The 14,263-nt window shown below is 42.3% G+C and overlaps 1 protein-coding gene across 1 annotated transcript in view; it reads left to right on the top strand.

Moving 5' to 3' along the window:
* VAPB (VAMP associated protein B and C) overlaps window positions 1–14,263 on the top strand; it is a 72,234-nt gene that overhangs the window by 34,260 nt on the left and 23,711 nt on the right. Inside the window, exon 2 of the mRNA XM_049868975.1 lies at window positions 11,256–11,408. Within this exon, the coding sequence (XP_049724932.1) occupies window positions 11,256–11,408 (153 nt within the window). The remainder of the gene's footprint in view (window positions 1–11,255; window positions 11,409–14,263) is intronic.

The following is a 14,263-nucleotide window of genomic DNA, read 5'->3' as shown; positions in this document are numbered from 1 at the left end:
TATTCTTTTTGATGATGAATGCAAAGCCATTCCTCTTCGGGCTGCCGTTCCCTGCACAGTAGACTGTATGATTGTCTGATTCAAAATGGCCAATACCAGTCCATTTCAGCTAACTAATGCCTAGGATAGCGATCTTTATGTGTTCCATTTCATTTTAGACAACTTCCAATTTTCCTAGATTCATACTTCATACATTCCACATTCTATTAGCGGATGTTTGCAGCTGTTTCTTTTCATTTTGAGGGTGCTACATCAGCAAACAAAGGTCTTGAAAGCTTGACTCCATCCACATCTTTATGGCTGGCTCTACTTTAGGAGGCAGCTCTTCCCAGTCATATTTTAGTGTCTTCCACTCTGAGGGGCTCATCTTTTGGCATACAGTGTTTTGCTGCTATTCTAATTCTTTTCAGAAGTAGACTGTTAGGTCCTTCTTCTTAGGCTGTCTTAGTCTGGAAGCTCAGCTGAAACCTGTCTGCCATGGTTGGCCATACTGGTGTTTGAATACCTGTGGCATAGCCTCCAGCGTCACAGTAACATGCCAGCGCCCAGAATACGACAAAATGACAGGTGCATGGAGGCAAAGAGAATTACAAAGGTGTTAAAAAAAAGTATGACCTTGAGTATATCCCATCTGAATTTAGAAACCACCTCAGGAATAGATTTGACCTGTTGAACACTAATGGCAGAAGACCAGATGAGTTGTGGAATGACCTCAAGAACATGATACATGAAGAAAGCAAGAGGGCATTAAAAAGACAGGAAAGAAAGAAAAGACCAAAGTGGATGGCAGAAGAGACTCTGAACTTTGCTGTTGAATGTCAGGTAGCTAAAGCAAATGGAAGACATGATGCAGTAAAAGAGATGAACGGGAGATTTCAAAGGGTAGCTTGGGAAGACAAAGTAAAGTATTATAGTGACATGTGTGAAGACCTGGAGTTAGAAAACCAAAAGGGAAGAACACACTCGGCATTTCTCAAGCTGAAAGAACTGAAGAACGAATTCAAGCCTCGAGTTGCAATAGTGAAGGATTCCATGGGGAAAATATTAAACAACACAGAAAACATCAAAAGAAGATGGAAGGAATACACACAGTCACTATACCAAGAAGAATTGGTCTCGTTGAGGTACCTACAATTTCAGGAGGTAGCTTATGATCAGGAATCAATGGTACTGAAGGGGGAGGCGAAAGCTGCACTGAAGGCATTAGCGAAAAAACAAGGCTTCAGGAATTGATGGAATACCAATTGAGATGTTTTAGCAAAAGGATGCAGTGCTGGAAGTGCTTAGTCATCTATGCCAAGAAATTTGGAAGACAACTGTCTGGCCAACTGACCAGAAAAGATCCATATTTCTGCTATTCCAAAGAAAAGTGATCCAACAAAATGGGGAAATTATTGAAAAATATCATTAATATCACACGCAAGTAGAATTTTGCTGAAGATTGTTCAAAAGCAGCTGCAGCAGTACATCGATAGGAAACTGCCAGAAATTCAAGCTGGATTTAGAAGAGGACATAGAACGAGGGATATCATTGCTGATGCCAGATGGATCCTGCCTAAAAGCAGAGAATACCAGAAAGATATTTACCTGTGTTTTATTGACTATACAAAGGCATTTGACTGTGTGGATCATTACAATTATGGATATAACATTGCGAAGAATGGGAATTCCAGAACACTTAATTGTGCTCATGAGGAGCCCGTACATAGACCAAGTGGCAGTTGTTTGAACTGTGCAAGGGGATGCCGCATGGTTTAAAGTCAGGAAAGGTGTGCGTCAGGGTTGTATCCTTTTACCATACTTATTCAGTCTGTATGCTGAGCAAATAATCCGAGAAGCTGGACTATATGAATAAGAATGGGGCATCAGGATTGGAGGAAGGCTTATTAACAGCTTGCAATATGCAGATGACACAACCTTGCTTGCTGAAAGTGCGGAGGACTTAAAGCACTTACTGATGAAGATCAAAGCCTTCAGTATGGATTGCACCTCGACATAAAGAGAACAGAAATCCTCACAACTGTGCCAATAAGCAACATCATGATAAACAAGGAATGATTGACGTTGTCAAGGATTTCATTTTACTTGGATTCGTAGTCAACATCCACGGAGGCAGCAGGAAGACCGGTGAAAAGTTGATGCGTTTGAATTGTGGTGTTGGTAAAGATTGTTTCGTATGCTACAGACTGCCAGGAGGATGAACAGGTCTGTCTTGAAAGAAATACAGCCAGAGTGCTCCTTGGAAGCGAGAATTTCGAGACTTCCTCTGAAGTCCTTTGGGCATGTTATCAGGAGGGCCCAGTCCCTGGAGAAGGACATCATGCTTGGTAAAGTAGAGGGTCAGTGAAAAAGACGAAGACCCTTAATGAGATGAATTAACACAGTGGCTGCAACAGTAGGCTCAAAGATAATGATTGTGAGGATGGTGCAGGACCAGGCAGTGCTTTGTTCTGTTGTACATAGGGTTGCTGTGAGTGGGAGCCGACTTGATGGCACCTAACAACAACAGGTTCAGTAGGTACTGGCTTTTGTGTTCAGCCAGTATTTCTTGCAGACAGAATCGTGCGTAAGCAAATGGAAGCTTGTTTGATTCTTGGATCGTCCCTCTGATATGCACATCAATCACACTGGAACAAATTTGCGGTTTCAAAATGAGCCTTATAGCAGAACTGGCTGTGGTTTATTTGACTTGCTTTTCTTCCTTTCCACTATTATTGATTTCTTAATTTATATTTAAGTTAAGCCCGTATCAGATTGATTTTTTTCATACCCTGAGCACCTCTAGAGGAGAGAAACCAGCCTGCTGTTTTAATTTGGCCCGAGTCAATGCACAGGGTAGCTTCCTTCTTGGAGACTAGATCTACTGAGGCCTGGACTAGATCCACGCATGGTGCTGGGAATACAGACATGAATGAGATGTAATCTGTGTCCTCAGGAACGTAGAGTCTTGTTAAAAATTCTTCAGAGCACCAACTTGAGTGCCTTTGTTAGATCTTCTTAGACTAGGGGCAGATGAACCAATATGCAGTGTTTCTTGCTTTGTGAACATGAGTGCACACACGTCTCCCCACCCTCATCTCCTCCCTCCTGGTACACTTAGAGACAGGAGTAAAGACCTTGCCCAGAGGAGTCACCAGGTAGAACTGATTCTCATGTGCTGAGTGTGGACACTGGAAAACGGGTTGAAAAGGACCTAACAGTCTTCTAGTTCAGCCTTTCCCACCTCCCTCCCACCTGATTCCTCAATAAACCTGTGGTCAGGGGTCCATGGTAGATTGGCAAAAAAAAAAAAAAGTCTCCAGGGAATGTGCATAGTATAATCCCACCCCCTCCCATGTATGTATGTTGTTTGTATATGTGTAGGTGTTGTGAATAGTATGATCCCATCCCCCCGTGTATGTTTGTGTAAGTGTAGATGATGTGAATAGTGTAATCCCATCCCCCCAATGTATGTATTGTTTGTATAAGTACAGATGATGTGGAAAGAGTTCCCTCCCATATGTTTTTTAAAATTTTATTTTGTTGCTGTCGAGAATGTTGTTGTCAGGTGCTGAGTATTTGGTTCTGACTTATGGAAACCCTATGGACAACAGAACGGTCTTGCACCATCTTCACAATCATTGCTATGTTTGAGCCCATTGTTGCAGCCACTGTGTCAGTCCATCTTGTTGAGGGTCTTCTCTTTTTCACTAACCTTCTAATTTAACAAGCATGATGTTCTTCTCCAGGGACTGGTTCCTCCTGATAGCATATCCAAAGTATGTGAGATGAAGTCTCACCATCTTTGCTTCTAAGGAGCATTCTGGCCGTACTTCTTCCAAGACAGATTTGTTCATTCTTTTGGCAGTCCATGGTATATTCAGTATTCTTCACCAACACCATAATTCAAAGGTGTCAGTTCTTCTTCGGTCTTCCTTATTTGTTGTCTAGCTGTCACATGTGTATGAGGTAATTAAAAATACCATGGATTAGGCCAAGCACACCTTAGTCCTTGAAGTTCTGTCTTTACTTTTTAACACTTGAAAGAGGTCTTTGTAGTAGATTTGCCCAGTGCAACATATCGTTTGATTTCTTGACTGTTGTTTCTGTGGGCATTGATTGTGGATCCAATAAAATGAAATCCTCGACAACTTCAGTCTTATCCATTTATCATGGTGTTGCTCATTGGTCCAGTTGTGAGGATTTTTGTTTTCTTTATGTTGAGGTGTAATCCATATTGAAGGCTGTGGTCTTTGATCTTCATCAGTAAGTGCTTCAAGTGCTCTTCACTTTCAGCAAGTAAGATTGTGTCTTCTGCATATCACCGGTTATTAATGAGTCTTCTTCAAGCCCTGATGCTGTGTTCTTCTTCATGTAGTCCGGCTTCTTGGATTATTTGCTCAGGATACAGATTGAATAAGTATTGTGAAAGGATACAACCCTGCTGCACACCTTTCCTGATTTTAAACCAGGGTGCATCCTCTTGTTCTGTTTGAACAACTGCCTCTTCGTCTGTATACAGGTTCCTCATGAGCACAATTAAGTACTCTGGAATTCCCATTCTTTGCAATGTTAACTATAATTTGTTATGATCCACGCAGTTGAATGCCTTCGCATAGTCAGTAAAACACAGGTAAACATCTTTCTGGTATTCTCTGCTTTTGGCCAAGATCCATGTGACATCAGCAATGATGTCCCTTGTTCCACATCCTCTTCCGAATGTAACGAGTTTCTGGCAGTTCCTTTTCAATATACTGCTGCACCCATTTTTTAATTATCTTCAGCAAGATTTTACTTGCGTGTAATGTTAATGATATTGTTCGATAATTTCCACATTCTGTTGGTCACCTTTCTTTGGAATGAGTGCAAATGTGGGTCTCTTCCAGTTGGTGTTCCAGGTAGCTGTCTTCCAAATATCTTGACATAGATGAGTGAACACCTCCAGCGCTGCATCAGTTTGTTGAAACGTCTCAGTTGGTATTGCATGAATTCTTGGAGCCTTGTTTTTCACCAGTGCCCTCAGTGCAGCTTGGACTTATTACTTCAGTACCATTGGTTCTTGATCATATGGTACCTTCCAAAATGGTTGAATGTCAACCATTTCTTTTTGGTACAATGATTGTGTATTCCTTCCATCTTCTTAAGATGCTTCCTGTGTTGTTCAGTATTTTGCCCATGGAATACTTCAGTATTGCAACTCAGGGCTTCAATTTTTTCTTCAGTTCTTTCAGCTTGAGAAATACCAAGTGTGTTCTTCCCTCTTGGTTTTCTAATTCCAGGTCTTTGCACATGTCATTAGAATACTTTGTCTTCCCGAGCTACCCCTTGAAATCTTCTCAGCCCTTTTACTTCTTCATTTCTTCCTTTCCCTTTAGCTACTCTCTGTTGAAGAGCAAGTTTCAGAGTCTCTTCTCACATCCATTTTGGTCTTTTATTCTCTTTTTAATGACCTTTTGCTTCATGTATGCCATCTTTATGATTTTTTTTTTTTTTCCTTAAACTAATGTTGTATTTTCAGGGAAGGTTTACACAGCAGATTAAGTTCTCATTCAATTTCTACACAAATTGTTCAGTGCCATATATTACATTCTTCACAATGTGTGGACATTCTCAGTGTTTCTGTTCTGGTTGTTCCCGTTTCTATTAATCTAGTTCCCCTGCTTCTTTACATTCTCATCTTTGGTTTTTGTTTAAGTTTTTTATTGTGCTTTAGGTGAAAGGTTACAGAGCAAATTAGTTTCCCATTTGATAGTTTGTACATAAAGTGTTCCATGACATCGGTTGCATTCCCCACAATGTGTCAGCATTCTCCCCATTTCTGCCCAGGTTTCTCCATTTCCTTTTGTATGGGTTTTCTACCCCTTCCTTTCCTTCTGGGCAGATGTTTTCCTTTTGATCTTATATAATTGATCATGGTAAGAAACACATTCCTCTTGAATGTTATTGTTTACTTTATGGGCCTATTGTTCGGCTGAAAGGGTCTCCAGGAAAGGCTTCATTCCTGTCTGAAGGGTCTCGGGGGTTCCTCCAGTCTTTGTCAGACCAGTAAGTCTGGTCTCTTTTGTGAATTTGATTTTTTGTTCTACATTTTTACTCCTGCTCTGTCCGGGAGCCTCTGTTGTGATCCCAGTTGGAGCAGTTGGTAGTGGTAGCTGGGCACCAGTTAGTTCTTCTGGCCTCGGGGGTTATGTAGGCTGTGATTCCTGTGGTGTCTTAGTCCTTTGAACTAATTGCTCCCTTCGGTCTTTGGTGTTTTCTGTTTTTTTTTTAATTAACTTTTATTGAGCTTCAAGCAAACGTTTACAGATCAAGTCAGACTGTCACATATAAGTTTATATACACCTTACTCCGTTCTCCCACTTGCTCTCCCCCTAATGAGTCAGCCCTTCCAGTCTCTCCTTTCGTGACAATTTTGTCAGCTTCCAACTCTGTCTATCCTCCCATCCCCCCTCCAGACAGGAGATGCCAACACAGTCTCAAGTGTCCACCTGATATCATTAGCTCACTCTTCATCAGCATCTCTCTCCTACCCACTGTCCAGTCCCTTTCATGACTGGTGAGTTGTCTTCGGGAATGGTTCCTGTCCTGGGCCAACAGAAGGTTTGAGGACCATGACTGCCGGAATTCCTCTAGTCTCAGTCAGGCCATTAAGTCTGGTCTTTTTATGAGAATTTGGGGTCTGCATCCCACTGATCTCCTGCTCCCTCAGGGGTTCTCTGTTGTGCTCCCTGCCAGGGCAGTCATCGGTTGTAGCCGGGCACCATCTAGTTCTTCTGGTCTCAGGATGATGTAAGTCTCTAGTTCATGTGGCCCTTTCTGTCTTTTGGGCTCTTAGTTATCGTGTGACCTTGGTGTTCTTCATTCTCCTTTGATCCAGGTGGGTTGAGACCAATTGATGCCTCTTAGATGGCCACTTGTTAGCATTTAAGACCCCAGATGCCACATTTCAAAGTGGGATTCTTTGGTGTTTTTTACTCTCCTTTGCTGTGAATGGGAAGAGACCAATAGTTGTATCTTAGATGGCTGCTTGCAAGCTTTTAAGACCCCAGATGCTACTCACCAAGGTAGGGTGTAGAACTTTGTCTTTATGAACTGTGTTTTGTACCAGTAGACATATAGATGTCCCCCAAGCCTATGGTTCTTCGCCTTCTAGCCTAGAAATCTTGTCCTGTGAGGTCTTTGCTTATGTCTTAGAACTTTCTGTAACTGTGCCCGTGTATGCTCTATTGTCTATGTTAATATACGTGCAGCACCAACAATTATGTATGTAGAAATAACCACAACCAAACCTATATTGGCAGGCGGGTGTGCTCTCTTACACCCTCCCATATCTCTTTAGCATACCTATCTACCTATGTATCCATTTGTAAATTATTGTTTGTTAAGACTTTTGTTGCAGAATTGTCTGTGTTAGAGTAATTACGTTGTTGTTGTTAGGTGCCATCGAGTCGGTTCTGACTCATAGCAACCCTGTGTGCAACACTTAGTTGCCTTTTATTCTTATTTCCTCTCAGTGTCATCTTGTGCTGACTTCTCCCATATTGTGTATTGCCTTTCCCTTCACCAATATTAACATGTCTTCTACCTAGCTAGTAATTTTTATGATGTCCTTTATATCACCCTGGAGCCCTGGTGACCCAGTGGTTAAGTCTGCGGCTGCTAACCAAAAGGTCAGCAGTTTGAATCCACCAACCACTCCTTGGAAACCCTATGGGTTAGTTCTGCTCTGTCCTGTCCAGTCGCTATGAGTCAGAATCGACTCGATAGCAACGGGTTTTTGTATCATCCCACAGCTCATTCTTTCACCTTGAGAAATGCCAAGCTCCCTTTTGGTTTTCTAACTCCAGGTCTTTGCACATTTCGTTATAATACTTTACTTTGTCTTCTTGAGCTGCCTTTTGAAATCTTCTGTTTAGCTATTTTACTTCATTATTTTATCCATTTGCCTTAGCTACTCTATGTTCAAAAGCAAGTTTCAGAGTTTCTTCTGAGATCTGTTTTGGCCTTTCCTTTCTTTTTAATGACCTTTTGCTTTCTTTATGTATGATTGTCCTTGATGTCATTCCACAATTCGTCTGGTTGTTGGTCATTAGTGTTCAGTGCGTCAAATCTCTTCTTGAGATAGTCTCCAAATTCAGGTGGGATATGTTCAAGGTCATATTGTAGCTCTTGTGGACTTGTTTTAATTTTCTTCAGCTTCACCTTGAACTTGCATATGAGCAGTTGATGGTCCGTTCCGCAGTCAGCCCCTGGCCTTGTTCTAACTGATGATATTGAGCCTTTCCATCGTCTCTTTCCACAGATGTAGTCATTTTTATTCCTGTGTATCCCATCCAACGAGGTCCAGCCATTGTATGTTTTTGAAAAGAGGTATTTGCTGTGAATAAGTCATTGGTCTTGCAGACTTCTATCATGTGATCTCTGGCATCGTTTCTATTACCAAGGTTGTATTTTCCAACTACCGATCCTTCTTCCTTGTTTCCAGCTTTCACATTCCAATCACCGGTAATTATCAGTGCATCTTGATTGCATGCTTGATGAATTTCAGACTGCAGAAGTTGGTAAGAATCTTCAATTTCTTCATCTTTGGCATTGGTGGTTGGTGTGTAAATTTGAATAATAGTCATATTAACTGGGCTTCCTTGTAGGTGTATGAATATTATCCTATCATTGGCAGTGTTGTACATCAGGATCTTGAAATATTCTTTTTGTTGATGAATGCAATGCCATTCCTTTTCAGGTTGTCATCCCTGGCATAGTAGACCATATAATTGTCTGATTTAGAATGGCAAGCACCAGTCCATTTCAGTTCACTAATGCCTAGGATATCTATCTTTATGCGGTTCATTTCATTTTTGACGACTTCCAATTTTCCTAGATTCATACTTCATACATTCCATATTCTGATTATTAATGTATGTTTGCAGCTGTCTCTTCTCATTTTGAGTCGTGCCACATCAGCAAATGAAGATCCTGAAAGCTGGACTCCACCACGTCTTTAAGGTCAACTTTACCTTGAGGAGACAGCCCTTCCTCAGTCTTATTTTTTCCCCAGTCATATTTTGAGTGCCTTCCAACCTGAGGTACTCATCTTCCCACACTGTATCATGCAGTGTTCTACTGCTATTCATAAGGTTTTCATTTGCCAGTTTTTTAAGAAGTAGATTACCAGGTCCATCTTCCTCATCTCTTTTAGTCTCGAAGCTCCACTGAAACCTGTCCACCGTGGGTGACCCTGCTGGTATTAGAAATGTGGGTGTCATAGCTTCTAGCATCACAACAACACACAAGCCACCACAGCATGACAAATTGACAGATGAGTGGTGGTTGTTGAGAATATACAGCGAAACATACACCAATTCAGCAGTTTCTACATATACTATTTAGTGACACTGATTACATTCTTCAAGTTGTGCAACCATTCTCACCCTCCTTTTCTGAGTTGTTCCTCTCCCATTGACATAAATTCACTGCCCCCTAAGGTTCCTATCTAATATTTCGAGTTGCTGATGTCAGTTTGATCCCATATAGGTAATTCTTAAAAGAGCATAATGCTCAAGGAAGATATTTTTTTACAAGTTAAGCTAAACTCTTGTTTGGTCTTAAGATGACTTTAGGGGTTATTTTTGGTTTAAGGTTTAAAGATTATCTTAGGGCAGTAGTTTCAGGGGATCATCCATCCTTCATGGCTCCAGGAGGTCTGGAGTCCATGAAAATTTGAAATTCTGTTCTGTATTTTCCCCTTTTTGATCAAAGATTCTTTTGTGGAATCTTTGATGAAAACGTTTAGCAGTGGTAGCTGGGCATCATCCAATTCTCTGGCCTCATGGCAAAGGAGTCGATTGTTCATGGAGGCAATTAACCACACATTCCATTTCCTTCTCCTATTCCCAACTCTTTTTCTTCCTCTTTTGCTGCAGGTGAGTAGAGACCAGCTGTTGTGGCTTTAAGACTCCAGGTACTATGCAGTGGCTTAGGAGGTAGAACAGAAGCGCTAAACATGTTTTTAGGCCAGTTGACTGGGACATCCCATAAAACCATGACCGTAAACTTCGAAGGAAACCCTGGTGGCCTAGTGGTTACGTGCTACGGCTGTTAACCGAAGGGTTGGCAGTTTGAATCCGCCAGGCGCTCCTTGGAAACTCTATGGGGCAGTTCTACTCTGTCCTACAGGGTCGCTATGAGCCAGAGCCAACTCAACGGCACTGGGTTTGGTTTTGGTTTGGTTAAACTTCGAAACCAAGAAACCAAATCCCAGGAGGTTTTTGGTTGTACGTAAGCGGCCTCAGCCACTGCTCTTTTTTTTTTTTTCTGTCATTGTTGTAGATAATATCTATCACACAACTTTTGCCAGTTCAACTTTTCACAGGTGTGCAGCTCATTGACAGCAATGACAATATCCCTCCTCTGTTTTTAATATTATTACCTCAGGGGACTTGGGAAAGATTATTAACTTTTTTTTATACATCTTTTGTTTGGTTTGTTTTAAGAAGCATGTATTACTCTTTAATTAAAAAAATCTAAGGTTGAAAATGAAATTAATAAAAATACCCTAAGGGCCCTGAGCTTTGTTTTAATCTTTCCAGTGGCCTGCATAGTTAAGACTGAATATGACGTTTTGGGTGTTGGCTGCTTGCCAGGACTCTGAACTTCTTGCTGTAGCCTACCGTGATATTAACTTTTCTGGCAGCTGCACTACATTGTTGGGGGTTTCTGGGGTTAGAGCCTTTAACATCCCAAAGTCTGCCTTTTCTTTGTATTTCCTAATCTTGGCACACTCTGTACTTGATAATCTTTTTTGGGCCCATGTCTAGTCCTTTTTACCCTGTTAGATTTCATCTTGCCATTATGGAAGTCAGTATTTAGCACAGTTCAGAACTGACCTTGGATTCAGGATACCCAGGTTCAAATCCTACCCACCACTGACTAGTAGTGAAAATTTGAACGGGTAATTGGTCTTGCCTTGAGCCTCAGTTTTCTCATCTGTTAAGCAGCAGTATTAATGGAGTTAGGAGGTTTCAGTGAGCGCCTGCATGCTAGAACAACACTCCCTGGGTGTCTGGTGGCGTGCTGAGAGCTTGGTGACTGCCTGCCATTACTGCTCCTGCACTCACCTCAGCTCATCGCCCGTCCACAGATCTGTCACTGAGATCATTCCTGCTCTTGGCTCTTCCCTTAACCATATTCCACATCCTTCCAACCCCCAGAATGTAAACGAGCTGATCTTCTGAACTTTCTTCACAAGACCCCCAATCAGTCTCTATTTCATTCCGCAGGTCCCTTCACCGATGTTGTCACCACCAACCTAAAGCTTGGCAACCCGACAGACCGAAATGTGTGTTTTAAAGTGAAGACCACGGCTCCACGTAGGTACTGCGTGAGGCCCAACAGTGGGATCATTGATGCGGGAGCATCCATTAATGTATCTGGTAAGTCCTGGGCCTGGAGGCCAGCAGGGTGGGTTAAAGAAGGCCCCCTAGAACCAGGGGATTTTCTGAAAACTTGTATGTGCAGTGTAGCAAAATAAGATGCTAGACTCCCCTCACCCCAACCCCCAGCCCCTGATTCAAAAGCTTAGTAGGTCCCACTTCTCTTGGTTTGTCCATTATTAATGCCTCTTTGGTTTAGTGCTTCCAGCCTTTGTGTCTCTGCAGTTAGAGCAAAATTAAAAGGATAACCTCAGACTTGACTCGAGAATGAGTTTGGTTTTCACTCCCTTGAAATTAAATCTGCCCTTTGGCAATAAATAAAAAAGGGCTAAACAAACTTAATTTTACTTTGTGGGAGGAAGCTAAATGGAGTTATTTTCTTATTTAAGCTAAATGATTTCTGACATTAAGCTCATGTCACTTCCAGTGATTGGTAACTGCACTTTACTGATTGTGAAAAGCTCAGGGAGATGAGGGCTGAGGAAATTGGAATATATTCAAGAGTGTAAGTTTTGTGCATGTCTGATGGTTTCTTCCTCCTTTCTGTCTGAGTGTGCATATATTTTCCAAAGTTCAGCTTTTGAAGAGATGCCGCTGAAGTGCCCAAATTGAGAATTGGATTTCAGAATTAAGGAGATACAAGCGATGGGTTAGACTTTAAATGTGTTTTAGAAATGGACTCAACTTTTAGCTCGTTAGAACTTCTGAAAGCAAGAATGCCTTCTGTGTTTCCGGAGGCACTCTGGGGGTGCATTCTCCCTTTAAGTCTAGGCTTCTCGGCGTCACAGAGGCTTTCTGCATCATTGGAAGCTACTCCTGATTTGAAGTGAGTGCCTACCTGTTTTTTTCCATGATAGATCTTGAATGTAGTACATTTGGCTATTCCTTTGACACCTAAAAGAAAATGATTCACCTCTTGGAAAAATAGAAGGTGTTTCATTATCCGACCATTTCTGCGAACCCTTACTGCCCATGTCTGCCCTTTTCTCTCATTGTGGCGCCCACGCTAGCTCTCCCTGTGAGTCAGGTTGTTATCTGGGAGGAGCCAGGTACCTGGGGATCCACGTTTGTTGAGGGTCTCCTGTGTGCTGGACACTGTATGCGTTATGCAGTTTCTTCTACCTGTCCTGGGACAGATGTCTTGTTCCCTCCATTTTACCAAGGAGGAGACCGGGGCTTATAGGGTCAGGAAGCCAGCAGGTGACAGAGCCCAGATATGGCTTGTCTGTCGGATTCTGAAGCCCCTTGAACTAGAGGGAGGAAAGGCCCAGAAGGTGGGCATTTCCATATCGCCTAAGCGCTTATGGTTTAAGGTTTTCTGTTTAAATCAAGGGCAGCTGAAATCTTTTATTCCCCTCTTTTATCCATTTCTTTTTTTCTCTCGATTTCCTTCTCATAGCAAGTTTGAGCAAGATTGTCAATAGATGAAAATTACCAATTACTTCACAGCAAATATGAGGGAAAGCAGTGTGGCTTTTTGAATAGAAATGACTCAATAGGCAGCTGTACAGGGTAGGTGTGCTTTCCAATATTAAATATAAAAATATATATGTGTGTCTTCTCCAGAAAGAAACTGTTCCCTCCTCCATTGTAAGGCTTTTCAAAAAAGTGATAACTAACCCTGTGTGTTTGTTTTGATTTTGATGACCTACTTAAAGAAGACCATTTTATGTTTGTGACCTTCCTTTTGCAGAAACTAAAGTACACAGAGTGGGCGTGATCTGCCCAGGTCATGTGGGTAGTCAGTAGCAGCACTAATATTTGAAGTAATTCTCTTGGCTCCCGATCCAACCAAAAAACTGTTGCTGTCAAGCCGATTCTGACTTATAGTGACCCTATAGGACAGAGTAGAACTACCCCATAGGGTTTCCAAGGAGCAGCTGGTGGATTCGAACTGCCAACCTTGTGTTGAGCAGCCATGTGCTTAACCGATGCGCCACCAGGGCTCCTGCTGCTTCTGATCCAGTTGTACTAAACTGGCACAACAGTGTTAGGGGGTAGCCTCACAAAAGAAAATAAAACGTAAAGTACCATCTCAAAATGCAGCGTGTTTGGGGACGAGAGCAGTTCATTGTGAAATGTCTGTGCGTCCACAGCCTGCCTCCTAGATGAGACAGGACTGTGTTTGCATGTGAGGAAGGCCATCTGTTGTTTTCAACTGGCATGGTGATCTCAGTGGGCAAAGTGAACCTGGGATGGCTCACAAGCCGGCAGAGGAGGCTGACACCTGTGGCTGCAGTTGTATGTGCCAGAGGGGTCACTGCGCTGTTTACTAGACAGGCATAGTTGGGGTAAGAAGTTCTGCCCTCTCCCAGGGCTCTTCTAAGTGCTGCTCTGTGGTGATGCCTTGGTGAGTAAACGGAGTTCCCAGGTTCCCTTAGGGGCAGGACTGTCCCCGAGGAGCAGGAGGCCACCAGCACTGGCAGAGCAGAGTGCCCAGGGGTTGGTCTCCCCCTGATCACAGGGAAATCCAGAGATCCCTGGGTTTGGGGTCAAGAAACCTGAGCAGAAGTCCAGCTTTGCTGTTTGGCAGGTGGATAGCCTCCCTCGGTTGTGGTTTTCTCATTTGTAAAATGGGGAGAAGAAAGACCTCTCCCTCAGAGTATTCGCAGTTGCTGCGTACTGAGAGCATGGTGCACAGGTGTCATTGCGTTATTCCTCGCTAGCTTGGACTGAAACTACTTTTTGTTGAAGGTGGATGTATAATATTTGAATTGCCTTTATAGAAATAAAGTAATTCCATGCATTGTATTTATTTATGAACCTTGCCTAATTTTAAGAAGAAACTCGTGTTCTTTTCTTCTTTCCGTGTCTCTGTCTTCCAGTTTTTTTTTATAATATGCATTTGTATTATA

The sequence above is a fragment of the Elephas maximus genome, chromosome 25, assembly GCF_024166365.1.
Source record: "Elephas maximus indicus isolate mEleMax1 chromosome 25, mEleMax1 primary haplotype, whole genome shotgun sequence".
Taxonomy (NCBI): domain Eukaryota; kingdom Metazoa; phylum Chordata; class Mammalia; order Proboscidea; family Elephantidae; genus Elephas; species Elephas maximus.
Note: the sequence above shows the minus strand (reverse complement) of the source record. Positions and strands in the feature narration are given on the sequence as shown.